At 35.1% G+C, this 15346-nt stretch overlaps 1 protein-coding gene across 1 annotated transcript in view; it reads left to right on the top strand.

Moving 5' to 3' along the window:
- The window catches only part of enc (R3H domain containing protein encore), a 277287-nt gene that overhangs the window by 51182 nt on the left and 210759 nt on the right, over positions 1-15346 (top strand). The window contains exon 3 of the mRNA XM_089106565.1: positions 11687-11978. Within this exon, the coding sequence (XP_088962691.1) occupies positions 11687-11978 (292 nt within the window). The remainder of the gene's footprint in view (positions 1-11686; positions 11979-15346) is intronic.

The raw sequence follows: 15346 nt of genomic DNA on the forward strand, positions 1-15346 counted from the left end.
TTTAAATAAAAAGATTAGGAGGGATAATAAAAAACCTATAATTTAATAAAGAGATGCCGAGACCTTCGAAGAAATTTACGTTTTCAGGTGCTTGGGGCCCCAGTCCAACCTACGTGGTCCCTATGAATCAGTCTTTAAGTAAACTTTAAGCCTACCCTAACAGATACAAGAGTGTGTATTTTCTCTATAAAAATGGGCACTAATGTAGTTGTCTTTTTCCAATGCCAAATATTTAGTGATTGTCCTTTTCTGAAGAAAACACGCTAAACACACAAAAGCAGTACCATTCAGTTCTTTGATCTATAAGACTTTAAGTGAGAAGAAGATGACAATAAAAAATTGCATAGGATTTGCATCTGATAATGCAAATGTGATGCTTGGGAAGAACAACGGCCTTGCAGCCCTCATAAAGAAAGATATTCTCTGGCTGGCTATTTTTGGATGCATCTGTCACAGTTTTGCACTATGCTCTGCTAGTGCTTGTGAGAAGTTACTTACAGAGATCGTCAGATTCAGCAATTATATATACACGTACGTATCGAATAGTGCCAAACGACTCCGTTAGTATAAGGAATTCCAAAAGTTCTGTGAAGTAGCCGAGTGTGCACTCCTGTACCCATCTGCAACTTGCTGGTTAGCGTTTGAGGCCGTCTCTCAGAGGCTGGTGGAACAGTGGAGTGCTCTGACGTTGTTTTTTGCCTTATCTGTGAATGAAGGTTGGAATCAAACGGCAATGAAGCTTTATACAGCTTTGATGAATCCTGAAGTCAAGCTTTATTCATCTTTTTCTGAATTACGTTCTTCCTATTATAAACAGCCTGAATCTTGAATTCCAGAGCGCAGAAGTGAAAGTTCACAAACTTTTAAAAACCGTGTTTAATACTCTCTCCGAACTGGCAAGGAATTATATCAAAGACGAGCTTTTGGCCATACGTTCAGTCTTCGAAATAGATTTTTCAAACCCAAGAAACTTCAAAGCTATGGAGACGGATATGCATTTTGGAGCCGAATTTGATCTCTTTGCAATTGATCAGATTTAAAGACGAAAACTTAAAAAAGGACAGCTAGCTGCGACATAGGAAAATTGCCTTGTATTTTATATCAAGGTGTGCTCTGAAATAAAGTGAAGAGTAAACAGTGAATACCCCTTGTTTCGAATACTAGACTAGTTATCTCCAGAAACTGCTTTTTCTGGATCAGTTCCTTCTATAATCCCTCTTTTCCGCATATTCAAGGACTGTTTCAATGGTTTGCTGGATGTTAAAGCCATAAACAGAGAGTGGAGGCGACTAACATTCTTGAAGAAAGAGCTAGGGGTAGGGAAAGTGTCAGTTTTGGAATTTTGAAGTGGAAGCCTGAGCTTAAATAATATTTTATTACTGTAAAGATCTGTAAATAAAATTCTCTTACTGAACTTTTAGGGTGACGCCTCTAGCGCGTTGCCCCCGTTTAGTCCCATTCACGGAAAATGGGACGGAAAATGGTAGTGTGGACTGCTTTTCCAGAAAAAGGGCCAAAAAGGAAACAATAAGTGATAAATAAAAGTAGCTTTTAAATGTAGCTCTTAAACAGAAAAAAGGTTAATTGTCTAACTGATGCTTTTTTTTTTCTTTTTTTTCAGGTTTTGACTCAGAAAAAAAACAGGCTTGATACGGATAACTGATAAACTTGTACAGATTTGTTTCAAAAAACTGCACATCTTTACTACTTTTCCTGCTTCCAGTTTTCTGTCCTATTTTCCCAGAAAACGGATAGTCTGGACGCCCTATTACCCTACTAGGCAATTACGGACCGTTCATAGTGAACATCCAGAGATAACTTTGATGATTTTGATTGTAGTTGCTTCCCATATCAGTGGCCCTTTTTCACCAGATCGGAAGTCAGTGTTCGACTAGCTATACAGAAATAAAAAAATAAAAATTACTCTGGCTTATATGATAAGCCAAAGAGAAACTACGGTGCTAAAATAGCAAATTTTTAGGCAGGGAGTTAGTACATTTCTGTCGTGGTAGTACTTTTGAGCTATCCTGGCTAGTACCAGTAGTTTTGTTGAAGTGGCAACCCTGAATGGGAGAGATTGAAAATGATCGTACTGTTTATATCTCTTTGCAGTGCCTAACCCCAAGCTACGCATTACCTCATGAAGCTTAAGTTTGAATCCGTTTGATTAGAACTTATGTAGAGTCAAAAATTCAGAAAAATGACATACTTTCCAGACAGAGATGCTATTATCTGTTTTTTTTTTAAAGGTATAAGGTAAAGGTAAAGAATACGACAATGGACTTAACAGTCCCTACCGGTGGTGCTGATCTCCGTTTCTTGGCCATTCAGCCAGGAAGTGCAATGGGGGGTTTGGGGCCAACCATCCTGTGCTTTCGCACATCCTTTCTGTTTACCTTCCCCAGATTTCTCCAGGTACCCATTTAAAGCTGAGTCGACTCTGGCTTAGCTTACAGAGTCACGCCACTGACTTTTTTTAAGGGTATAGGAGCCTAAAATTTTCCTCTGAGACTCCAGAACGTAAGTAAGCTGGATGATTTTTTTTTCTTATTTTTTTTTTTTTTTCTGTATTGAGCTTTAAGAGGAAGAGATCTGCCACGTTAATTAAACTCAAAAAACAAGTTTCTTCAACTGAACGTCAGGAGCAATATTAAAACTTAAAACGATAAGAAATTATTTCGTATATGAAGGGGTTACCCCCTCTTCAATACCTTGCTCTTCATCCTAAGGTTTGTAGCACTTTTAAAAAGCTTCCTATTCTAATTAAACGGCTCTTATGTTTAAGGAATTGTTCTTAAAAAATTGGGACGAACAGTCAAACTTAAGGATAAGGAGCAAGGTATTGAGAAGGGGAACAGCCCCTTCATATATGGAGTAATTTCTGTTCGTTTCGAGTTTTAATGTTGCTCCTTACTTTAAGTTGAAATTTTTTTTTAATGTTATTTCTGATCGTTCTACAAATAATGCCGGTAAATCTGGCTCACCTTCCATGAAAAATTCCCTCCCCTTACAGGGAAATTTCTCAGTGAAAAGTTCTTCCCATGTAAAATAACCTCCCCCCCCCTGTAAAATTCCCACTGGGCCATTCCATCTTCGCTGAAAATCCTCCCCTCCGTAATATTTCTTGCGGACGATTCAGCCTGAAAAATTCGCCTTAGCATACTTTCATCTGAAAAAGACTAATTTCTGATCGTTTTTCCGATCAGTCCAGAAATCTCCCCTTTCTGTAAATTTGTTCCCGGAAATCCAAACCCGCTGAAAATTTCCCCCGGGTAATTCCCTCGGAACATATCCACATGCAAAATTGGATTGGTAAAGAGAAAGTAAGACATTTAAAAAGAATTTTGTATATGAATTCAGCCAAATCCCCCAGTAAAAATATCCCCTGGAAACTTTACTCACAAAAATGTCCCTACCCACAGAAAAGTATCCCCCTGAAAACTCACCTCAAGCACAAAATTCCCCCTCCCGAAATTTCTGTATACTTCCCAATAACAAAAACTGTACGTAAACAATGGGCAAATTATAATTTTATGACCCATTCTGAAGGGATATGGAGGGTCATCTTATCTCAAAAGGCATAGTTTTTGGACCTTAAATCTATATCTATGCTACACAAAATGGCTATCTAAAAATTTGGTTGGACGGTTTTGGGAGAAAAAGGGGCATAAAAGTTGCCCTCCAATCTTTTTTTTCACTAGGAAAGAGTATTAGGACTTTAATTTTCCGTTAAAATAAGCCTTCTATCGATGTTCTAGGACGATTGGTTCGATACGATATCTCCTGAAAAAAAAATAAACACATTCATAATTTTTCTTCTGAAAAAAACAACAAAATTCTGCATTTTGGAAAGATAGGAGCTTGAAACCCCAAGAGTTGGGTTCGCTTTGATACGCTGAATCTGATGGTGTGATTTTAATTAAGATTCTTTGACTTTAAGGGGGGGGGTGTTTCCTTCTTTTTCGAAAATCAGGCAAACTTAATGAATCTTATATATATGGAATCACTATAATAAGCCAATTTTTTCCATGTGTCTATTGATATCAAAATTTCGTTTTTTAGAGTTTCGGTTTCCATTGAGCCGCGTCGCTTCTTACTTACAGTTGGTTAGCACGAACTATCTGATTTTGAAAAATGTTTCAACCGTTCCACGGAGCTTCAGCCGTCGCGAAAATATGACTTCGTGTGTATAATAAATCAAATTTCAGATATGAGAACAAACTAAGGAACACGACGCTCAAATTCATTGCTATTGTCTAGGGAACGTCTTTAACGACATCATTTATTACTCTCTGTTTTGGAGAGAAAATAGTTTCTTGTTTCTAAGCATACATTGATTAAAGAGTTCTTTTGTTCAGTGTACTCCTAAAGTAAATTCACTTTGTATTCTCAACTGAATATGACTAAATTCTTATCCACAAAACCATGAATGCTTTTGACAGGAGAGTTCAGCCTTTTAGGTTGCGTGGGCCATACTAGAAGAAAAACACCTTTTCCGTGCTACATTTGATTATCAACTTTAGTTCTTTTGGGTACATTAAATAAAAATAAAAAAAGTTTTTTTAAACTGAAAGTAAGGAGCGACATTAAGACCTAAAATGAACAGAAAATATTCCGTATATGAAAGGGGCTATCCCCTCCTCAATGTCTCGCTCTTTACGCTAAAGTTTTTTATTGTTTAAAAAAATAGAGTTGTGAGAAAGAGTCAAACTTTAGCGTAAAGAGCGAGGCGTTGAGGAGCGGACAGCCCATTTCATATACGGAATAATTTCTTTTCGTTTTAAGTTTTAATATCACTCCTTACTTTCAGTTAAAAACACTTGTTTTTTTTTCTGAAGAATTTTAAATTAATGCAGGTTTTGATTTTGGCTCACCATACCTGAATAATTCAAACGAAATTCGCATATTAATTTTACTTTTTTTGGTTAAATGTCTTTCTCGAAATTTGTATAATTTTATTTACGAATGTTTTTATTAGTAATAAATATACGTAACTTACGAAGTAACTTACGTAACGAACTTTATATTCGTATATTTTTGTTACGTATATTAGGGGCTTCGCCCCCCCCCCTAGTCAATGCCTAGCTCTTTACGCTTAAGTTCGAATTTCTTCCAATTCTTTATCATGAAGGCCGTTAATAAGAATAAATAGCTCTTATGAAAGTACTATAAAAACTTTAGCGTAAAGAGTGAGGTATTGACTAAGGGGCGAAACCAATCATATACGTATAATTTCTGTTCATTTTAAGTTTTGATGTTGCTCCTTACTTTCAGTTGAAAAACTTGTTTTTTTTTATTTAATTTCTGATCGTTTTTTAAATGATGCGGGGAAATTTGGTGCCCGTTTTATAACAACGTCCCTTCCCCCATGAAAACCTCCTCCATGGAAAGATCCTCCGATGTAACCTCCGACAAACCCACCCCCCACTACCAGAAAAAATCCCCCCCCCCGAAAACGTCTATATATTTCCCAATGACCAATACCATATGTAAATATTGGGCAAAGTTCATAACTTGCAGCCCTTCCCCCGAGGACTTTGGGGGATTAAGTCATCCTGAAAGATGTAATCCTTATATTTTTAGACCTTGCTGAACAAAATGGCTATCTCAAAATTTTGATCGGGTGACTTTGGGAAAAAATGAGCTTGGGAGGGGGCCTAGTTGCCCTCCATTTTTTCGGTCACTTAAAAGGAGCACTAGAACTTTTAATTTCCGTTTAAATGAGCCCTCCCGCGATATTCTAGGACTATTGGATCGATACGATTACCCCTGGGAAAAAAACACACATCCGTGATCTTTCTTCTGGCCAAAAATACAAAATTCCACATTTTTGCAGATACGAGCTTGAAACCTCTACAGTAGGGTTTTATGATACGCTGAATCTGATGGTCTGATTTCATTAAGGTTCTATGACTTTTAGGGGGTTTTCCCCTTTTTTAGAAAATCAGGCAAATTTTCTCAAAGGCGTAACATTTGAGTGGTGGGACTATAGTTGATGAAACTTATATATTTGAAATCAGCATTAAAATCTGATTCTTTTGATGTATCTATTGGTATCAAAGTTCCGTTTTTTAGAGTTTCAGTTACTATTGAGCCGGACAGCTCCTTACTTACAGTTCGTTACCACGAACTGTTTGATACATGATGTGGTAATCGAAACATTGAACTATGCATTAAGACAACTTAGCTTATTGGGTTGCGTTCATAGCCTTTAAAGGATACCCGTCGGAACCGCTGCTAAGACACTCCAAAAAGAAAAGGATTCATTATGCTCAGGACCATCTTGGATTTTGGGTCAAAGAGAGAGTATGTGAGAGAGTGATAGAGAGTGAAAGAGAGAGAGAGAGAGAGAGAGAGAGAGAGGGAGGGATGCATTGTATGCAATTTTTTTATTTTAGTTGGGCGTTCTAATATTGGGTCGTGACCTCCCGGGTACGATTTTGACTATATTTCTGCTAAACAATAATGAGTAGTCCGATACGACATTGAGGCTATGATATTAAATGTCTTCAGTGAGATCCACTCATGGCATAGTGATCTAAGTTCAGGCTTTTGAAGCTTGGATGCAGCTTGTGCCAAAGTGAACAGTTTTATATTCTTACAAAATATCTTAAAAATGCAGCTGAATGTGTATGTATAGTTTCGCACTCAACATCAAGTCAGGGTATTCATGCCGTTGAACATTTAGTAAAATAGCCTACAGTCTTGATGCTTTGCAAAGGTTAGCAAATCACGGAAACACTTGACGGGTGAAACTCAAGCCTGCTAGGCTCAATCCAAGGATTTTGAAACTCTTGCAGGCTGACTCAGTATCTAAATGACAAATGAATACAATTTTGACAGGCCGGGGATTCTAAAGGAGGATAAATGCATCCCTAGGGTAGCTAGGAAAGAGTTCCGAGGATTATTTTCAGAATGGATTTAAAAGGAAAGGATTAGAGCTACCCAATGTGGTATATAAAGCAAGAGATAAACTAAGACGAGTATAGATCTAGCCTCTGACAAATCTTCCTTAGGAAGAAAATAAATATGGATGAATATAGAATGAAGTGTTTAGTATGGATGCTGAGGGGACGGAAGCATCCGTCTTATTTCATAAACGAAAATTTGTTTTGTAGAATTATAATTCATTTAGAAAAGCAAATACAGTAAATGAGCTCTTTTTCTAGAAGCAGTGAAAGTTTGCAATATTCAAACTTTGATTTGAAGAATTTGATGTAAAACGTTTGAAGGGGCAGATAGCCCTCCCCATATTTAGGACAGCCCTGGTTATGGCATTAAAACGAACAGACATTAAATAAAAGATATGTTTTTCAAATAAAAATAAAATGAAATGAAAGCAAATACAGTAAATGAGCCCCTTTTCTAGAAGCAGTCAAACTTAACAAAAGTCAAAACTTTGATGTAAAGTGTTTGAAGGGGCGGATGGCCCTCCCCATATTCAGGACAATCCTGGTTATGGTATTAAAAGGAACAGATATTAAATATAAAAAAATATGTTTTTCAAATAAAAATGAAGAACGAATTTAAAACTTAAACTGAGTTCTTTTCAAACTTCGGTCTTTGTCCTAACTTCGACTTTCTGTACCCAATGCTTTAAAACCGACTGCTCAATCACAAGAAAGGTGTTTGAAGGCAATCGGTAAATAAAACTCTTGCACTCATAAATACTTTCAGTAAAGCGCTATAAACCTTAAGTGTAAAGAGCTAGGGTTGAGGAGAGGGCAGTCCCCTCATAAACAGGATAATTTCTTTTTGTCATAAGTTTTAATGTTGCTCTTTACTTTCATTTCAAAAAATAAACTTTTTTACTTAAATAAGAAGTAAGGCTGAAGCCGTTTGTTCGATAAAAATGACTTGAATTAGAAATTGATTTATCTATGGATAGAAGTAATCATGGTAACAAACAGAAAAATCGAATAATTTATGAAAGGAATCAAAAAGTTCAGTTTAAAATTGTAAAAAAAAACACGACTGTAATTTCATGAAGTTGCAAACATTTGATCTGAAGCTGCAAACACTTGAGAAGATTAGAAGAATTCAGGTGACGGGAATAAATGTGTTTTATAACCTAATTCTGGAGTATGTTGATACAAACAGAATTTTTTTTTTTAACTGACTCAGTTTGATCTTTAGAAATAGCACTATTCTAGGCAGAGATTGACAACTCAGACATGATCAAGCTTTTATGTACCGTATTTTGCCTTATGTTTGATCACATTACCCAGAGAGAAACTTTCCCTGCATATAGTTAGGTGCCCAAGGCACCTGAAGTTTTTTGGAGTTTCCAATGACACCTATTCCAAGCATTTAGTACCTTGACTCTTGTTATCACCTGACCTTTGACGTTCAGTTGGATAACCACGAAATCTTGAATTTTTGATGGTTTCTATCGTCATTTCCTAAGAAAATTGTGTCACTTTCCTTTTTTGACTTTTCAACTTCCATTCCCACAAAAAGAGGAAAATACCAGTTTCTTTTCTATAGCTATTATAGCAACCACTTCTATCATTACTAAATTTATGTTTGTCGTTATTATTTCTGTTACTGTAAATGACATCTTCTTCTGCTTCTTCGGCACTGAGTGTTCGGCCTTCTGAGTTTCTGTTGCCATGTGAGGCAAAAAGCGCCTGTACTTGCTGTATCTTCTGTTTTCATTATATTATTGTCATTATTATTATTTGCTCTTTTTCGACCGACTCAATTTTAGTCTTTTGAAACAGTAACATTATGGTCTAGTATTGACAGCTCAGACTTTAGAAAGCTTCTTCATTCTGATTTTCCCTTTAGATTTGTTTATGTTATCCAGAAACACATTTCCCGTGCTGTTAAGGTTCTCCAGGGGCAGAAAAATCTAATGTGTTACAGTTTTAGCTCATGTTTTGAACGCACTTCGGACTTTTGGGTGCAAAATACTTGATCTCTGGCCAAATACCTCGTTTTGACAGACAACATCAATGACAGGTTGTGGCTGTCTCTTATAAGTTGGTATGATGGCTTAATGTCCAAAAACCTTCTGGGAAGAACTTGAGTTACTTCTGTTTGTTATGTCTAACGTGTGTAAGCTATATGTACAAGATTTTTTGGGAACTTATCTTTTAATCCGTGTTTTGAATCTTTGACATTTTGAATAAAGGGGAAAATGAACTGTGATATTTAAAGGAGGAGCCGAAAGGGCTCAGCCGATTTTCGGACTTATTTTGTTAGATTTATGCTTAGAATAGAAAGAAAATACAAATCAATTTCTGCAGGAAGTTTTGTTGGAGGAGAAGGGCACTACGTTAGCCCTCCAATATTCATATTGAAGATTCTTGCATGTTTGGACATGAAAAAGATGTAAAAATCCCTGTCTTTGCCCTAAACCCTGCTTCCCATGGTGATGGGAAGAGTGAGACGCCATATATATAGATATTTATTGCAACAAAAGCCGCTTTGGGCCATGGCAAAAATATGACACAAAATAATAGCAGAGGATAAAAAAACATATAAAAACAAGGTACATAACAATAACAATGAAAAAAATATAAAGATTATATAACAAAAACTAACATAATAAAGCACACAGTACTATAAAACTAAATCACTTAATTACACAAAATGTCGCACATATGATAGATAGAAACTAAATGCTTTAACCCCACACGAGCTATGGCTACAAAAAGGAAAATTTGAAATACTTCAAGCAAATTGTAATCGGAACAGTAATCGCATTTTTGATAGCAATAAGTAATTGCGCATTTATACTTTCGTTAATTTTTGCTATTAGTATATAATTTAAATAAGTATGTCATACAACTCTATTTAAAAGTTTGCGTCATCCGTGTTAGTCTCATTAGAAGTTCTGAGTAAAATTTGTGTTTATTAAAACATATTTTTGGAGACTAAAACTTTTATGTGTAATACATCTTGCAAATTTATATTATATTGTTATATAGCTAACAGGGGGGGGGGTCAAATTTTGTTCGAAGGGGGCAGTTATTCTAAGAATAAGTTTGAAAGACACTCATCTAGATTCTCGTTTTAAAGGAGAATTAAGGAAGGCAATTTGTAATTTCTATCCTCATCCTGGTCTTTGGAAATCGGAGGGAAATTCCAATATCAATTTAGAAAATCAGAGAAATTTTGTTTATCCTGTAGGAAAACTAAAAATAAATGTACTTCAAATGTGGTTTCGTGTGGATCCCTAAATACAAAATTAGGCCCTATTTATGTTTATGAAGGAGTGCTCCTGCATAGGACTATCCTGCTGTACATAGTTTGACCTTATTTTTTACAATTAATTAAAAAAAATTGTTGAATAAGCAGTTTTGAAAATAAATTAAAGAACCATATTAAACTTGAAACCAGCAAAAATAAACTTATATAATGATTCAAACTCGAAACAACCAGAAATTACTATAGAGAATAAACAAAACCCAAAACGTACAGAAATTAAAATAAAGAATCAAAGTGAATATAGAGATAACCGGTACTAATATAGATGAATAAATAAATCTTAAAACGAGTAAAAATTAAAATGAATATACAAGTCAAACTTGAAACGAACAAACTAAAAACATCGACGATAAATATATAGAAAATCCCTATAATAATCAAGATGACCGGGATGAACTAATGAAAATAAACTGAATATTTATTATATAATGATGTTAATTTCTGGAAATTCAGAAATTTGAAATATACTTTCACTATAGTTTCTATTTTTATTTTTTAATGTTCTAAATATAGAAGGAAATATTTGTAATATATTTTGCTTTCAGTATAGTGCAAATTTGTTCAACAGGCTATAGATTTTTACGGTTTGGGAAGAGGGAATAGGGTAATGACCAAACAAGTGTTTGTGGTAATTTGTGTTAGTTTTAAGTTTAATATGAATATTAAATTTAGTTTTTATTCGTTTTAAGATTTATTTTTTCATCTATATATGTACCTGTTATCTCTATATTTGCTATGATCGGGTATTTTAATTTATGTACGTTTTGGGTTTCGTTTATACTTTCATAGCAATTTCTGGTCGTTTTAAGTTTGAATTATTATATCAATTTATTTTTGCTGGTCTTAAGTTTACTATGTCTCTACTTTTCTTTGTTTGTAAATTTAGAGTTTTGGATTAAAAAAAAATAATTTCTGTTCGATTTTGATGGTCAAAGTTTTATTATTGTTTAACATAATGAATATTTCTCCCTTTTTACATGTCTCTTGTTTAAGAATTAAAATATTTGATTCTAGTTTAATAGCTCTAAATAGTGTCTTCTGATTTATTTCAACACCTCCTCAATATTCGCTGAAAATTTCAACTAAATCCCTTTAGCCCTTCCTGGAATTTATCATGTACACCCTTCTGACAGCCGAGATGCACACAGTATCTTTTGATTGAATATTCTGAACCACAGCCGCTACTAATATATTGCAGATATATGCTTTTGATAACCTGAATGCATATAATGTCTTTTGATTTAGTTTAATACTCCCCTCAGCATTCTCTGAAGGTTTAAGAACTGTTCAACGTGCCCTGAAAATTTCAACTTTATACCCTCGGCCAATCCTGAGATATTGCTGTTGGAACTTTTTAACAATCAGCATGCACATAGTGTCTATTGATTTTGTTCAAAAATCCCCCCCCCCAAGCATCCATGCGTAAAATTAGTTTACAAGTACTTTTATGCTGCTATATTTTTTTTTTTAGCTATCTTCTAAATCAAAGCTCCTTATAAGAAGTCACGCCATTCGTGAAGCCACATCCCCACCCCCTGAATCGTTTCGATCACACAGCTCAAACGAGCAAAGGTCTCCAGCGTCAGCTTGTATGACACCAGATGAGGATAAACAACCAGCAAGATCTCGTGATGACCTACCATGTCAAACCGATTATCCACCTCCTTGGAAGACCACAAGAGCTCAAGTTCCGCGTTTTAGGCTTAAACATCAAGGTTCTTCCCAAGAAAGCTGTTCTTCGTTCTTATCTTCAATATCTAGAGGTAAGCACTTGTTTAAAGTCCTCTTCTAAACAAATTAACTGTTCAAGCAAGGAGCATGGAATTAAGCATAAATTATTATGAAATCGTTGGGAAGGAAATGAGTGATTTGGATCTCGGTAATAAGCTCTAAAATGGCAGTTAAGAAAACTTTACTTTTAGTGAACAAACGTGAAGACCACACTGTATTTTCATCATTACATTAAAAAAACATAATTTTCAACTGAAAGTAAGGAGCAACATTACACCTCAAAACAAATATAAATTATTCCGTATATAAAAGGGTTGCCTCGCTCTTCAATACCTTGCTCTTTACGCTAAATCCCTTTGCACTCTTAAAAAAGCTTAATATTCTAATTAAACGACCCTTGTGTTTCAAGTGCCTTTCTTGAAAAAATGGGACAAACAGTCAAACTTTAGCGTAAAGAGCAAGATATTGAGGAGGGGGTAAACTCTTCATATATGGAATACTTTCTGTTCGTTTTGAGTTTTAATGTTGCTCCTTACTTTCAGCTAAAAACCTTGTTTTTTTTAAAATTTAATTTCTGATCGATTTTGCAAATAATACCGGAAAATCTGGCTCACCCTGCATGAAAAATTCCCTCCCACCACGAGAAACTACTCCGTGGAGATTTCATCCCACGTAAAATACAACCTGCCCCCGTGAAGGACTCTCCGGACAATTCAAGCCTCGCTGAATATTCCTGTGCCCCGTAAAGTTTTTTTCCTTGTCATACTTTAATTTGAAAAAGACTTTTAGTTTCTAATCGTTTTACCGATCACTCCGGAAATCCCCTCTTTCGTGGAAATTTTTTCTCTGAAATCCAAATACATCAAAATAGCCCCTGGATAATTTTCCCAGGACATCTCCAGATGCAAAATTGAGTTGGCAAAGAGAAAGTAAGACAAATAAAAAGGATTTTGAATGGGAATTCGGTCAAATCCCCCCAAGTGCAAAATTTCTCCTGGGAAGTTCGCCATCGTAAATATTCCTCCCCGCGGAAAGTTGTATCCGAGAAAAATCCCCCCGCAGAAAATTCACCCCTTCACCCGAAGAATATATGTAAAATTACCAATAACAAATAATACTATGTGTAAATAAATGGAAAATTTCACGGCTTACAGATCTTTCCCTAGGGGATGTGGAGCGTCAAATTATCCCCAAAGGCATAGTTACTGATCTTTTCAACTATGCTGATTTAAATGGCTATCTCGAAATTTTGATCCAACGACTTTGAGAAAACAAAGAAGGATTGTAGGGGGGCTAGTTGCCCTCCAGTCATTTTGGTCACTTGAGAAGGCCACTAGAACTTTTGATGACCGTTCAATAGAGCCCTTTCCCGATGTTTTAGGGCTATTGATTCGATACGATCAACCCTGAGGAAACAACAAACAAATAAACACACATCTGTGATATTTCTTCTGGCAAAAAAGTACAAAATTCTATATTTTTGCAGATGGGAGATCGAAACTTCTATTATAGGGTTCTTGAATACGCTGTATCTGATGGTGGGATTTTCAGTACTAGTCCTTGATCCTATTTCGAAAATCATACAAAATTTTTCAGACTCGTAGCTTTTGACAAGTAACACTAAACTCAATAAATCACATATATTTGAAATCAGCATAATAAGACAATTCTTTTGATGTATCTATTGATATAAAAACTCAATGTGTAGTGTTTCGGTAACTTGGGCCGTGTCGCTGGCAATTTGAATTTATCGTTATTCTACTTCCTCTAATTTGGTTTTGCTGAGGACGGCTGTTGGATACATAGTCAAAATTTCCAATTTTTTATCTTCTAGAATTCCCTGTCTTTAGAATTCCTTACATGTTGCATTGCTACATTTTAATAGCAAAGATATTGCAATAGGCTGTCTAGGTTTACCCAAGTTCGATAATGTTGATAGAGTCTACAAGATGGCTGAGCCATTTGGTAAAGTTTGATATATTATACTTGAAGATAAGGACAATAGATGCCTAGTGTTTAGTTTAAACATCGAGCTTTGACAAAAAGTGGTTGTAACACTCAACATTGATCCTAACATCAATTACAAAGTAGAATATGATCCTGAGTGTCTGTAAAAAAAAAACGAAAGAATTGTGTCTTCAAAGGAAATACCTCCGGTGTCCTCTCCTAGTTCTGTCAAGGCTATAAACGTGGATACTTTTGTTTTATTTCATCAGTGCTGTAAAAAGCTTTTTATATTTGATTTTACTCCCTTTTTCTCAATTGAAATGTTATCTCACGTTTGATTAGTACTGAAGGAGGATCATTCAAGGGCGTATAAATTTATTAAGGAGAGGTTCTTCATATTTAGAATAGTTACATTTCTATATTTTAAGTGGTTTTATTTTTATTTGCCATGACGTCATCGCTATTAAGCATGGTCAAGATCTCTTATTATCTATAATGATATCTATGTATGAATGGTGAAAAGTTCCTATCATCAAAAGAAAAGTCATTTTCTTTTCATACAGTGCATGCCGGGAGTTTTTTTTATCTATATACTCCTGAACTTACCCCATTTAAGCATTAATAATTCGTCTGTTTTTTAGTCTACCAAACTGATCTCTTCTACAGTCCTGAATGTTTCTTTAGCTACAGAACACGAATTTAACTTCCCTTTAATTATCTGTAGGGTTTTGAGCAAATGATTTATATTTTATCTTCTATTTTTGCATCAAAAAATGTGAGTGGGTTGGCAAAAAGCCAAATTGAAAGATTTATACCAAACCAGACATGCCAAAAGATTTCTAAGGCACGGTACAAAGGCCTGAAAAAAAGTTTTCTTGCATAAAATTAACAACTTGCAGAAAATTGCTCCAGTAAGGAGTAATGAACGCATCTTTGGTTAGCAGTACCAGCAAAACACCAAGAACACCTCAAGTGGCTTGGCCAATTTGTTAGTTTTCTTACCTAGGTTGCTGTGTACACCACAACAATGGATAAAAATGACTACCTCCCGTTTGCTATCGTAAAAGTGACTAATATATTGCAATGAACTAACTTGCAATATAATAGTAACAATATTAGTAACTCAATAATAGTCAAACAACCTCCTCAAAACACTCTTCAACTGTTAGAAAATTCATTAGAAAACCGTTATTAATCGCTTAAAATTCGCTAAATTGATCGCTAAGACAATCTTAAATAATGGCGGAGGAATTTAAAACATCCTTGAATTAACAGGGACAACACGACAAATAATCTATTCAAAGTACTATTCAGTATTTAGAAATCTAACAAGAAAATTACTAAGGCTTTAATCGATTGTTTTCAGGAGTTTGATCAATTGTTAAAAAAAAGTCGTTAGTACATAGCCAAGAAATTAAAATTCTCAATAATAGTAACACACTCTCAATAATAG

Source organism: Artemia sp. Qi Xiang Cuo, chromosome 21, assembly GCF_049724085.1.
Source record: "Artemia sp. Qi Xiang Cuo chromosome 21, ASM4972408v1, whole genome shotgun sequence".
NCBI lineage: Eukaryota > Metazoa > Arthropoda > Branchiopoda > Anostraca > Artemiidae > Artemia > Artemia sp. Qi Xiang Cuo.